Source organism: Toxorhynchites rutilus, chromosome 2 (genome assembly GCF_029784135.1).
Source record: "Toxorhynchites rutilus septentrionalis strain SRP chromosome 2, ASM2978413v1, whole genome shotgun sequence".
NCBI classification, from domain to species: domain Eukaryota; kingdom Metazoa; phylum Arthropoda; class Insecta; order Diptera; family Culicidae; genus Toxorhynchites; species Toxorhynchites rutilus.
Genome location: NC_073745.1, coordinates 151,998,553 through 152,013,296, shown reverse-complemented (window position 1 = coordinate 152,013,296; position 14,744 = coordinate 151,998,553). Strand labels below are relative to the sequence as shown.

Here is a 14,744-nt window from a genome sequence, read left to right as displayed (position 1 = left end):
TATCCAGATCTCTGAGAACAGAAGGGTGCAATCGGCAAACTCCGTACGGAATATCATAGATATACGCGATCCTGATATTCTACCTCATTCATTCCACTTGTTTAGAAATGTCAAAGTTCCTTCCGTCGTACTCAGGAAAAATTCACCAACTCAAACAATAGTCCGAAGAAACAACATTGCTCAACAATGTGAAGCTTTGTAGCAATCGTACGACCGCTACATGGATTATGTGCTGAACATATATATTTTACGTCTTTCTGCCTTTTGTCCGCTATCTCTCTATGCAGCATTCGAACCGATTGCATGCGAGTAAACACTTTCTCCCAGTAACACTTACATTTTCCACTATCCACTCGTGGAACTCAAATGCCATCCAAAGGGAGTCTGCAGAAGTTTCGCGTCATCCAATGGTACGGTGATCACGTATAACTATTTACAAAATAGCATCCAATCGTTCAAATCACCATTGCTGTAACGAACGTTACATAATGCAGCATTGATAATACCAAACCGTGCAGATTTTCACTTTCTCGTCACTCACGATAGCCTATTACTTGCTCTGGTGACGTGAGGCGAACAATTATTTGCGTTACATATGTGTAAGATAGCGATGATTTGAAAGAGAGTGTAAATTGAACCTTGACCCTACGACTCATGTTCTCGATAAGCTTTCTTCGCCTAGTTTTGTTTTCTACGTGTAATAACAGTGCAATGGCACAATGGGGCTTCAATGAGAGGAACCTTTTCCTAGTTTTGTTTTCGACTGACATGTTCTACTGGCGCTAAGAACAGCGTTCAATGCAGCGTATTGAATAGCACTCGTGAAGCTTTTCAAGTGGAACGCATCAGTAGTGCTGACCTCTTTTTTGAGCAGAATAAAGGACATCACAATGATTCGGAACAGTATCAAAATACAAAATCCAAATTAGTCATTGATCTCATTTAGTGGATTCTTTTTTTTATAGATGTACCAGATAGTACCAGTCGATTGCTCACGCATCCTATCTGTCACTAAAAATGATTGTAAACGCCGAAAAATAAATAATTAATTATAGCGTGGGTGGAAGAGAACGTAATAACTTGCACGTTTGATGATTTTTTTCAAGTTCATCAGCGCTTCCACAGTCATTATTTTTTATTGTTGCCGCTCTCTCTCTCTCTGAACGAAACCGGGCGAGTCAGAGCCGGTGGTGCCAAGCGAGAAGGACGCCAAAGTCAACGCTATTCGTTGTGGCGTTATGATGTGAAACGATCGTTGTATTATCATGGGTAAACCAGGCATATGTGGAGTTAACGTAAACCAGGCATATGTGGAGTTAAGTCATTATTTTTGTACCTCAGATATTTTTGTACCTCAGAGATGTGATCAGTGATCTGGTTTGAATAATTCAAGGAATGTTGCACATGCCATTCTGTTTATTTTACAGTATTCAAATAGAGCATTTATAGGGACCATCTTGCCAGAAAAATATAAACAAAGACCTACTCAAAGTAGAATGTAATTTTCGGCATTTTTTTGTTTTCTGTCAACTGACTATTGCTATTCAGTACTACTAGAACAATCATAACTCGGAAACTGTTGGTTGAAGCAGAACGGCACTGAGAAAAAATTGTAGAGAATGAATAGAACTCTATATTGAAAACATATAATATAAATTTATTATCAAAATATATTTTAAAAAACATTAATGCGAATAAAAAACATGATAAAAATGCAAGACAAAAATTAATATTTTAAATCAACAGTTTCCCATGATTCCAAGTTATTTAATTCACTTTCAAATTTACGTGAAATTTCTCCTAACTACCTTACTTTACTTTTACATAAGGTAAGGTAAGTTATAAGGAATCCTAAGAAATCACTCTGTACTCTACACCGTGACAAAGAAGTTCTGTTGGATTGCCAATAACCTCTTAATATTAGGCTGACCAAACGTACCGTTTTGAACGTTTTTTCGATCATTTTTGATCGTCTTTTCTATCAATCTGTATCGTATTTTGGATACATAGAAAAACATATTCCTTCGCAATTATTTTTAATATTTTTCTTCAAATGAACTTCTGTTTGGAACATGGAGTTAAATTTTGCTCAGTGTAATCGCAGAGAAAGAATTTGTCTACCAATTATTTCAACATGAAGAAAAATTTATGAGTTTTTGTGATTTCGTTGGTTTTGACTAATGAGATGCAAACTGTTCTTTAAAGTTTTGTTAATTTACATGATATACAAGAGGCTAAATTTATTAAAACTTTAACGTCAGTTCCTGAATGGTTGGAAATTCAAAGTACCACTAGGAAAAAAAAAAACTTCGTGTTCATATGGATGGAAATATTTTGTTCGATGAAAGACAATGACTGAAAAAGTTATAATTGAAGAGAAAAACAAGAAATAATGAATCCGTATTAGTTGCAAATCATTAGATGCAAATATTTACAGAAGTAGGAAACAAAACGCTCCAGGTAGATCAACCAGATAATCTGTTTTCTCCAGCAAGCAGTGCATCATACTGTATACACCCAAAGTTAATTTTTAGCACAAGTTATGGCATCCCGATTTATTACATCAAATGAGCTGAAAAATAACAGAAAATGTTCTACTCCCCAATACATGTATATCATTTGTATGATATATATGCTAGAGCCAATATGAGAGAGCGAAACAGGAGACACATTTAAATGAAAGCATATGAAAGCTTTTCGTATAGTTTGCCAAATACACGGCCCAGACAGAGAAAGATATATTCTCGTTCATGTGCTTCTTCATCCTCTTAGAAAACTCTTTCCAACTTCATTTTATGATGAGGTCAAGTCACGGTCACGGTATTATCACGCTTCAATATAACAGCGCTGGCAGCTATATGGATAGCGTGGTCATGTGAAATAGCTCTGCATTCCAGCCGACCCCATTGACGTCGTATTGACTTTTTTGCACAATTCCAAATGAAATGATAAAAGAAAACAGAAAGATATGTCTGCTCGCATATATAAAAACCATTTTTAAGCTTTTAAAACAGCTCATTATTTGCGCATTTGACTCTCCAGCACACGAAATGGCATCATTTCTGCCAAAGGATGAAATGTTCTCTGCCAACGCTAGCTGTACGTGTACGGACATAATAATCCCTTGAATGTTTGTTGCCAACGGTTCAATGAATTGTATTACTTGTTTGAATTTGATGTGACCAGAAATGCTTTTAGGATAAGGATCAATAATTGAATTTCAGTCTGTCCGATAATTTTTGGCGAAGACTGGATAAATAAATAATAAATTGTGATAATAATTGTCCATCACAACTCTGATATTGAATGTGACAAATTATATGACGAATTTTCCAAAAATCATAATCTCCTTCTCAAAGTCGTTTCATCATCTAAATATTCCTTCGTTGTAGAGGACAAAGCATTCACATCTAAAGATGTTTGATTGTTTGATTTTATTTTCGGTTTTACTCACTCAATAGCATTCTAGGGGACGGGAACATAACCGAAGGGACGTAGGACTACACCAAGAGCTATCAATTGAATTAACTTATCGGATATCCAAGTAGTTTTTTTTTCTTATTAGCAAAACTACATTTCCTACGACGTCACTTCTAACCATCGTTTCCGGCACACTTTCGTAGAAAATTCATGTTCGATCGGAATCGAATCACCATCCACTAATAAGCCCAAAAAAGCTCCCAAAATCATACAAGCACACTTTAAGGATACAAAAATCGGTTTTTGTTTTGTTATTTCGGATATCACTTCAAAATGCATTAAATTATTGCATTGAATTGTATTGCAATAACCCTTTCGTGAAAGATTTTTTGGCCCTGAAAAAGTCACAGTAGGGTTGTGTCCGAGACACGACCGCATAGCTGACGTAGGATTTCGTTAAGCTAACAGTTGATTTTGGATATGTTTGAAGAATTACATCGTTAAACTCTTTGATACTGATTTGATGGCCCTGAATCAACTAATCTTATGTCAAGACTACGTCCCTCACAAAAAGTACCATATCAAAAAAAAACATGTAAATTTTTCATGGAATAGTCTTAGAACTTTAATAACTATTTTTCTGTCAACGGATGTTCAACGGAAATTCTCAGAGAATTGTTTGATGTTGTGCATTACGATTTCCAAATTCATAAATGGTTTAAATTAACGAAAAATGGAAACATACCCATTGTCTCACATATTTGTTCCGTTAATTTCTGTGCTTACCTGCCTGTACTTTGTATACCGAGGCACGAGTGGAGTCGTGAGGTATAATTTTGTGTGCGTAAAGCGCTCGCTCGAACTGCAAATACAGCGTTCGTTCATACGGACTCTGAGAACAGAAGAGATGTTGCTAATTTATCCCGCCCGTTCATAACTTATTGGGAGTAAATAAACCATTAGCCTAATACTCATTATTGCTTCAACTAGCAAGCAGTCGACAGTTTCTCTGATGCCAAACATAGCGGTTTTGCTCGTTACAAAGTTCAAGAACAAAATCATTTCGGAGGATCGAAAAAAAAACTCTATCGAAAACAATTGGTCAGTTATTGCAACAAAAGAGCCATTAGTCGACATTTTAACATTCGACATTCGACGCACTGAAACGGACTATACTGTAACTTTTGGAAAGAGTAAATATAATATATTGGATACCCTTGGATTCGTAGCTGTCCAATACCGTTTGCAACCTCACTAAGGTGGAAGCGACCCTCATAATTACTTATGAAAAACGCGTGAAGGGGAATTTTCTAAAGCATTTCTTTTGAAGCCTTTCGCGACTGACATACTCAAGTTCTTTTGATTCCAGATTATCAGTCTAACGGGTTAACCACGTTCGAATTGCTTCGAGCATAGGGGATCGATTCTAAGCGGGGAGTGTCAAAATGTCGACTGAAGTTTCTTTGTTTTGCAATCACAGTTTTGTCATAAAATGCGCGGATAACGAAGCCCCGATATTCACTCGATCAAACTATTATAGTTATTGAAAATGAGATCCAAGGCAAACACAGCGGCATGGCACCGGTCCTCCAACCTGTGTCAACAATGTGGCCTTTGACACAAGTTTGTATATTTTTTTAAAGAACACTTTACATCATTATTGAAAAATATTTCTTCCATTTTATGTTCGAGAATTCTAAAAGAATCATCAAAATTAACAGCAATTTTAGTTACAGATACAGCATTTCTTTAAAGAGGGACAGTAAATGTTTGAAAGATCATCGATATAAACAAGGACAACAATATAAATATTTTTGTACTCAAATCGGTATAAATTGATAAAAGACGAGACAAAAATGGTCGAAGAAACGCTACTGCCCCGTTCAAAACGGTACCTTTGGTCAGCCTAGTTCTAGTGGTCAAACGAAATTTAATAAAACTATATCGGAGAGGAATTAGTTGAGTCACTTACTCATTTGACAGAGAATTGCTCAATATCGAGTTCGTTGGCTTAACGCTTCTTGGAAAAATCAATAATGTTATCACAACGATCAGTTCCACGCTTAAATATCGTAGGGAGCCCTCAACCATGAATAGCAAAAAGAATTTTTCCGGTACAATTTGCTTCCACCCCGTACTGATTGTGGTGGGTGGAAACGTTAGAAAATTAGCTTTTTTTTCGTTAAATTACCGCTGGTTGTAAGGCAATTGCAAAACTTAAATGTGTGTAATGAGGATTTTCGCTTCTACAAAAATGTGGCAAAACATTGTGTCGAAAATCATTTTTTTATGCTTGAAGCTTTAACTTTCTCTGTGAATTGGAAAAAATAGTATATTCTAACGATCCATACAAACAGTTTCCATCATTCGCCGAAGGATCTGATCTGACCGCACTCATTATCACGTTCTGCAGTCTTTGTGCAAGGCGACGGCAACCGACGCAATGGACGCCGGGATTTGATTTGAGCGAACTGCAATTCGAAACTATAATGACGCAGAGCACGATGCGAAACAAGATGCTTGCGGTCGTTATCGTTAAAATAATAATTATAATTAGCGAGGGAAATAATTATTTCGATTATATTCCAACTCATTCACTCGCTCGGAATGGCGCTCAAATGATTGTGAGATGCTGTATTTTTTATTTGTATCGCTCTCAAGTATGGCATAGGAGAAGGACGAATGATGGTTCCGGCGCTAAACGGTCTCGTTTTGAAGACTCACCGAAGCAATTTCGCTGTCATTGTCTTTTATGGGCTCAATTATGTGGAACACTTGTTCTGGCTGTTGGAGCAGAATCTTTTAATGATTGGGCGCCTAAGAGACGAAGTTCCTACCGACGAGCGAGTTCTGCCTCGACGGACCAATGTACTATTGGGAGGAGAGGGGAAGGTGTATATGTTGATTCTCAGGCTAATTGAAAGCATGTAGCGGAATAGTTGTTCTTTTTTTTATTTTATTTTTTTGTTGATCCTAGTTCAAACTTCATTTTTTCAACTGAAACAAACACTGATATTCAGAATCATTCCATGCTTCGGTTTCATTTCATAATAAAATAACTAGAGGTTAATGAACTAAGAAGTTAAAAGCCTCTTGAAGCCAAAAAAAAAGAAGAACAAAATTATGAACATAGTTTCTGGACGATTTTCATGCCAACTCATCCTAGGAGTTGGCAGCACCATCTCATATTACAACGAAACATTGGTAATTTAAGAAACTTTTCAACCTTGGAATCTCAAAAAAAATCTAGACGACTTTTTCAAAACTAAGTTTTGACGTAGGAATACGTCTTCCATTTCCGTCCGGGGTTTAGGTTCAATGTTCCGAAAACGAGAGCCCAAATCCTATTCGTCAGACTTGGTTCTCTTGGACTACTATTTCCAGCAAACATTAAATCGCATAACAAGTGTATATATAACATCATATGCCCTTAAATTTGGTTGGCATATAATGCGCCTAACTGGCATATGCATGCAAAAGTGGAGGCCATATACATACATGGCAAATGCTTACCGAATTTGTTTGGATGAATATGCAACATTGACCGGCTATAATAGCGATTATGTTTGAATTGAATTGCGATCTAATATGAATATATTGATGAATTGTCAAAGCACCAAATGCGACTTTTGCCATACTTATATACGATTTATTACAGACATAGAAAAAAAAGAAAAGTACTGAATCGATTTAAATTATACGCTTCTACGAAACACAAACTGCATCAGCGTAATATACGCATATGATGTGGATTAAATATATTTTACGACAATGTACATCATAAAATTGATCTTTATTATACCGAATTGCGACTTAATTTGATAATGGTATATAAAATCGAGTTTTTCATTTTATGCGATTTCAAATATACACGATACATACTTTGATTGATATTATATGCGATTATGATTTATTCGGATTTCTTGTAAGACTTGGCACGTGCAAAATTATACCATTTAATGTTTGCTGGGTTTGTTCCCCAATTTGAGAAAATGGATGATGGGAAAAAGATTTTATTCAAATAAGGAGGTGATTACAGAAGCGAATGACCATTTTTCATCTTCTTGAATGGTGTTAACGTTCCCTGTGGAACTTTTGCTGTTTGCTAGTCGAAGGAAGGGGGTCTCTGTAGCCACATTGGTTGCGCGAGTTAAGATTTCACGGACGTGATAATCTTTTTTAAAAAACGCGACCACACTTGTCGATAGCCTAGCACTAACTAACTTTTATTTGATTATTTAAATTTTTCTACAGTTCATAATGCAAAGTTGCAGTTTCGTGCCTCTGCTTATCCACGCCGAAAACTGCCAAAGTTTATTGATCCAAAGTTGTCGTCAGCATACTTCGATGACCCCGTTCTGCTGGCTCGATTGCCAACGACCGCCAATGTTGTTGTCAGCAAATTGTTGCTGTCGCCGCCCGGGTACCTCCGTTGCTAACTCGTCCCTCCTTTAGAGATGAGGTTCCGTCCGAATCACATCTCTAATCGTCATGGGTCTGAGATTTGGTTGAATGTCCTTCAATGGTTCCTGTGTTGGTGTAGTACTGGGTATTTGTTTTATTTTGACTGTAGCTGATCTGTGGGAAAAGATTTTCAAAAGAATCACGATACCTATTATCATGCAGGGGAATGAAATGATTCCACCCATAATGGACCAAGCTGGCCATTCTATACTTGTGTTGTTCAATCGAATATATTCCATCTCCTTTCTCATCTCCAGGTGTAGGTGGTGTAAATGTTCCAAGCTTAGGTTTGCTATTGTAAGTTGCTTTTGTATTGTAATTCCATCCAATGGTAGTTGGATTGGGCTTCCAACCATGTTCTGTATTTCGTTAGAATAGGATATGTTGTTGATGTTGATTTCGCAATCGTGGAACGTAATTAAAAATGTTCCGGTAAATGTACGATTTTTGAGTCCGCAGGTTGAAGTGAAGGAAATGTTTTTATCCGAGTTTAAGATGATATTTTCGTCATTGATTATGGTGATTTGATCCTCTGGCGGATTCATGGTGTAGTTACAGGTTGCTTGGTTCCCAAAAAGTAGATTTGGTATGCATCTTGAGTTGTCGAATACTACTTCGTAGGTTTTGTATATTGTTGGTTGTAGTGTATTGACCATATAGTTGCCGGTTTCGTGAGTTAAATAATTTCTGTTTGTCAGATGAATTTGCTTGTGATTGTTAGTAACAGGGAAAACATGAATCTTATTGAATATCCTTTTATCTAAGATGGGGGTTTTTATCAGGAGAGTCAATTCCTTGCCGTTCGTTGCGATCGTTGTGTCTGCAAAGTTGAGGGCTTCCACTGCATTATGAACCGTAATATTTTGTTTGAATACATCGTGATATAAAATTTCAATTTCATCTTGACTAAGTATTTTCTCATTAAGGATTCCTGCTTTTGCTAACGATATGCTATCAACTATCTGTTCTAGTTTTTCTGCTAAATATTTCAAATTGAGTAAAATGTTCATTGAATATATTTCTAATGATTTTGAATTCGACAGTTCTATTGCGTCTTTAGTTTTGAATACCAGTTCTTTCAATTGTAAATTAAGTGCTCTATTTATTCTAACTTGTTGATTATTATTGGAGATAAGATCATTAACTGAGGAGTTTAAAATTTTCAAGTCGTTTGCGTCCGGACTTCCGGCTATAAATTTCCAGGCTGTTCCTAGACTATTCCAACGTTTTTGCCGCCGAGAAGGGGCTAGATTTTCTAGAGTTTGATGAATCTGTTCGAATGTTTGTTTTGTAAGGCTTGTAAACTGATTGGGTTTCAATTGCTCGAATTGTATCTTAAGAATTTCTACATGTGTTTTCAGAGAGGTGACATTGAAATGGTGCATATAATAGTGAGATGTTTGTTGAATTCTAGCGGTACCTAAATTGAAAGCAATAATGGGAAGATGGTCTATCCTCTTAACGTCTATCTTTTCAGTTATTACTATTTTTAAGAACATTAGAATTCTGTAACGAGAAAAAATAATAAAACAAGATTATATTTTCCTAATCTTAACATCATCTTTATGTATCCTTCTTCCATCGTCCATAGTTACGGTGCTTTTGTTAACTTGTTTAACTTTATTTTTCTTGTAACGTTTTTTATGTTTCATTCTCTGTCTGGCATTTTCATAGATCTCTTGATTAGGTTCTATCACCACGGCTTTCTTGAACTTATTATGGTATTTTAAATCTTTCTTTTGTTTTTCTGAAATGTTCTTGTAAACTTTTTCTATAATTTCTGGAGTTCTTGAGGAAGGAAGTATAACTTCGTAGGGGGTATGTTCAGTGGAACTATGGATGGTGGAATTGTATTTATTCAGTGATAGGAAAAGTAGGTCAGTAACGGATTTTTCTGGATTCTCGTGCTTGGTTATTCTGTAAATTTCTAAAAGAGTGGAGTGGAAACGTTCGACAATTCCGTTCATTTCGCTCCGTCCTGTAGCTGTGACATACGGTTCGATATGATGGGTATTATAGAAGTTTACCAGATCTCCAGTCATGAAGGATTTTTCACCGTCCATGACTAATATTTCCGGAGGATTGTATTTTAAAAGGATTTCTTTAACTGCAGGAACTATGTCAACTGCGGCTCTTGAATCTATGGGTTTGATTTGGGCGAATTTAGAGAATTTGTCGACATAGGTTAGGAAGTGGCCGTTTTCAAGGAATAGGATATCTATGTGGGCGATTTTAAAAGGAGCATTTTGGAATTGGGGTTTCTTGAAGTGGATATTTGATTGGTTTTCGGTCATATTTGTTTTCGTTACAAATCTGACAATTGGTAACAAAATCTTTTAACTTTTGAAAAATTTTTGGAAAATAAAACTTCCTCAAAAGTTGTAACTTATTTTCTTCAGCACCACGATGTGCACGATAATGCTCGCTTCGGATAACGTCCCATTGGTCGTCTTCTTGTTGAACATCTTGAAGTATTTTTTGACAAAAACGAATTTTTAACGATCTCTTATTACCAAAGTGTTTTTTGTAAACTTCCTGTATTTGTCCCATAAAGGGTTCATCGGCTGACAATCCGTTTACTTTGGAGATATTAAAGTGATTTTTGAGTACCTGTAAAATAGAAGCTTCATTAATATTGGATAATGATATATCTACCCTAGTATAGTTTGGAAATGGATGCGTGACAGTTGTTTTATCTGGACCTTTCTTCAGTATTACTTGATGCTTGAAGGAGTTGAGCGGAGCTTCAGTCGAAATAATGTAAAAATCATCGCTATTCTCGGCAGAGTGCTGAGTTCCTGTCATAGAACATACCATTCTGCTTAGAGCATCAGCGACTACGTTTGTTTTTCCCGGTTTATAAATGATTTCGAAGTCGTGCTCTTCTAAATAAGCCTTCCATCTCTTAAGCTTTGCGTTTGTATTTTTAGGCGATAAAGCAAAAGTGAGAGGCTGATGGTCCGTTAGAATCTTGAATTTTGCACCGTAAAGATAGTTTCTAAAAGTTTGAAGTGCCCAGAAAATCGCTAACATTTCTTTTTCTGGAACTGAGCAATTCTCTTCTGTTTTAGATAAGGTCCTGGAAGCAAAATGTATGGGTTTATCCTTTCCCATCTCTCCTTGAGACAAGACTGCGCCGATTGCAAAATCAGAAGCGTCAGTCGTGAGAATGAATGGTTTATTGAAATCCGGGTAAATGAGAATATCAGAAGAGGAAAGTAAGCTTTTCATTTTGTGAAAGCATTGCTTTTCCTTGTCATTCAATGAAATTTTCTTGTTAGATGAGGGTACACTCTCCCCCCTTAGAAGGTTTGTCAAGGGTTTTGCAATTTTTGCAAAATCTTTGACAAATCTACGGTAATAACCCATCATTCCTAAAAATCCACGAAGTTCTTTTAGGTTTTTGGGTTCTGGATAAAGATTGATAGTTTCAATTTTTTTCTGATTCGGCTTAATTCCTTCAGAACTTATTATGTAGCCAAGAAATTCAACCTCTTGATGGAGGAATTCAGATTTATCTAATTGGATTTTAAATCCTGCTTCATTCAGAGTTTTGCAAACAATATCAAGATTTTTAAGATGATCTTCTAAGTCTCTACCGAAAACTATTACATCATCGATGTAGACGTAACATATCTTTCCTATATGTTCTCTTAAAACATCATCGATTGCCCTTTGAAAGGTTGCGGGCGCATTCTTTAAACCAAATGGCATTCTAGTAAATTCATACTTGCCATTATTGATTGAAAATGCCGTTTTTTCAATGTCGGATTCTTTCATTCTTATTTGATGAAAACCCGATGCCAAGTCTAATGTTGAGAAATATTTATGTCCTTTCAATTGGTCAATCACATAACCAATTTCAGGCATTGGATAACGATCGGAAACGGTTTTTTCATTAAGTTTCCGATAGTCAATCACCATTCTAAATTTTTTTTCACCGGAAGCATCTGCCTTTTTCGGCACGATCCATACTGGAGATGTCCAGGCTGACCGGGAGGGTCTAATTATACCGTCAGCTAATAATTTATCCACTTGTTTTTTAACCTCTTCTGCATAGGCTGCAGGATAAGGGTATACCTTCTGATGAACAGGTATGTTATCAGTGGTATTGATCAAACATTCAACGGTTGTTCCACATGTAAGTTTGGAATTTGGTTGATGAAAAACTTCGTTATGTGCATCAAGTACTTTCAGAAGTCTACTGCTTTCATTTGCTGACAAGTGGTCAGTTCTGAATAAATGATTTGATGTTGAATTTATTGAGCTGTACTGCAAAAGTGGGGCTTCCAATGTCTCGTTACCTTTTTTCAAATGTATGACACTATTTCCAAGATCAATTTTTGCATTCAAAGATTTCAAAATACCTGTTCCAATAATACCTTTAAAAAATGGGTGAAATTTATGAAGTAAAAATTGAGCGGAATGGTTTATTTTCGGGTAAAAGAATATTATATCAATTGCGGATGTTGCTCTGAACGTACCATTTGCACTGGAAATGTTATCTGCTTCAAAATTGTATGGCTTAGAAATTTTATACGAATAGGCTAATTTTGGTTCAATTATATTAATGTTCGCTCCAGTATCTATCAAGAATGGGAATTCTCCAATGTTAGTTTTCAAATTAATATACGGAAGAGTTGGCTTTACCAACTCGGCTTCCATTCTAAAAAATTAGTCTGTGATGAAGAGGGTTGAGGTTCACTTTCCTGCTCAGCTGCGGTTTCCTCTGAACTTGGCTCACCAGAACAATGAGCATCAGTTAGAATTTGTTCCTCTTCCATTTTATAATGATTGTAATAATGGTCATATTCAGGTTCATAATCATAATAGTGTTGATCGTCCGTGTATTCAAGCGGATGTGCAACACGCTTGAAATTGTGTATCTGATTTGAATGTGGGTGCGGTCTTTTGTTGTCTATAGGAGGTCTGTTACCGTAGTTTATGTTGCGAGATCGGATGCTGTGATCAACCTCCATTGGTTCGGGTCTAGGTAGTGGTTTTGGAAACCAGGGCCTAGGAGGTGGTTGAAAATTTTGAGGAGAAGTTGGGAATTGAGGTCTAAATCCTTGGAAATTTTGCCTGTCAAATGGGAAGTGTTGGAACGGTTGAAAATTTCTGGGAGTCGGAATTGGAGCAAACTTCCTGAGAGGTGGTCTAGGAGGGATTTTTGAAACATCAAAGTCTCTCGGCTTGGGGATATGTATGGGATGTTCATTGCGAAATGGAGCTGATCGGGAATCCATATTATAATAATCCAAGCAGAATTGATATGCTTGGTTCATGGTTTGTGGATTAAATGTTTTGAGGAGTTGGCACAATGGTTTCTCCAACCCTCTAATAAATGCATCTACAGATTTTTCTCTGAAAAAATCTATATGCGAATCAATGTGTAGAAAATATTTCTCTTCTGTTTGAATTTGAGCTATAATCGAAGATAAGAGTTCATTAACTCTTGAATAATAACTTCCCAAACTTTCATTGCCTGACTTCTTAATGGAGGTCAGTTCGTAATCTAACGTTTTGAGATCACGTTTATCTCTATAATATAGCAGAAGGGTCTTTTTAGTGTCAGCCCAATCGTGTTTAATATTATTTGCGTTTAAAATATCGGCGGCTTCGCCTCTTATTTTTCTACGCACGGAACGTTCAATTAAATTTATTTGGCCTGCGGTTGCCCCGGCGTCTCGGTACATACCAAAAACGCCTTCGACATCCATCAACCAAGCTAAAAGCTCGGTTGCCTTTCCGTCGAATGGTTGCAGATCACGGATAAAATCTGGCAACCTACCTAAATCTATAAACTGTTGCATCGTTAAAGGTGCAGCAGCTGGTGCAGGGATTGGTACACCTCCTGGATTTGACATTATTCTGTCGAAATAAAAATTGAATCTACTCTTTTTTCGACTAATTTTTACAAAACGATTTAATAACTATTTTTTGGAAACGCAATTAGCTTTTTTGTTTTCACTCTTGAAGAACTAAATCACTCTGTTCACTATTTTTGGTTGAGAAATGAATTACAAATTTCACTTTTTCTTGAAAAATCACTACACTTAGGTTTCTAAAAAATAGAAAATAGAAGAATAACTTACATAAAGGACCTAGTCCTGGATATGGCCAACATCACACGTTGGACTTTTCGGTGGCTGTCCTCTGTAAACGGGGGATCTACAAGCAGGCACGTTTGGGTATCCGTTTTACTTCCGCTACTCCGGGCCAGCGGTGCCGATCGGGATCAGGTCCTCGGTGTCTTGTAGTTCGCTTTTGCGATGTGTAGTACCTGGCTCTTTGAACCAGTAATATTCGAACACAACCTGGCTCTTTGAACCAATAAAAACACTTTAATCAAGATTTTGGTTGCACTAATTTTTTCTTAAGAGTTTTGCACTACACTAAACACTTTATACAATTCCCGCTTTAGAGGATCTCGCCGGAGCCTCCAGTTAAGATTTCACGGACGTGATAATCTTTTTTAAAAAACGCGACCACACTTGTCGATAGCCTAGCACTAACTAACTTTTATTTGATTATTTAAATTTTTCTACAGTTCATAATGCAAAGTTGCAGTTTCGTGCCTCTGCTTATCCACGCCGAAAACTGCCAAAGTTTATTGATCCAAAGTTGTCGTCAGCATACTTCGATGACCCCGTTCTGCTGGCTCGATTGCCAACGACCGCCAATGTTGTTGTCAGCAAATTGTTGCTGTCGCCGCCCGGGTACCTCCGTTGCTAACTCGCGTTCGCTTAGTAAGCGATCGATCGTGAGTTCAAAACCCAGAATAACTACGTCCACGCAACAATCATCAGCGATGGAGATCGATCCACGGTCGAAATAAGATTGATTCATCCATACAACTA

At 36.8% G+C, this 14,744-nt stretch overlaps 3 protein-coding genes across 4 annotated transcripts in view; 1 reads left to right on the top strand and 2 right to left on the bottom strand.

Moving 5' to 3' along the window:
- LOC129766236 (uncharacterized) overlaps nt 1–14,744 on the top strand; it is a 204,794-nt gene that overhangs the window by 110,362 nt on the left and 79,688 nt on the right. The gene's annotated exons all lie outside the window — the stretch shown is intronic.
- LOC129764178 (uncharacterized) overlaps nt 1–14,744 on the bottom strand; it is a 228,558-nt gene that overhangs the window by 169,785 nt on the left and 44,029 nt on the right. The window lies entirely within an intron of this gene.
- On the bottom strand, nt 7,617–14,697 carry LOC129764179 (uncharacterized). Its single transcript, XM_055763027.1, has 2 exons — nt 13,980–14,697; nt 7,617–10,494 (listed from the first exon to the last, which is right to left on the bottom strand). Exon 2 carries the CDS (start codon nt 9,381–9,383, stop codon nt 7,872–7,874), a length of 1,512 nt encoding a protein of 503 aa, XP_055619002.1. The 5' UTR covers nt 9,384–10,494; nt 13,980–14,697; the 3' UTR covers nt 7,617–7,871.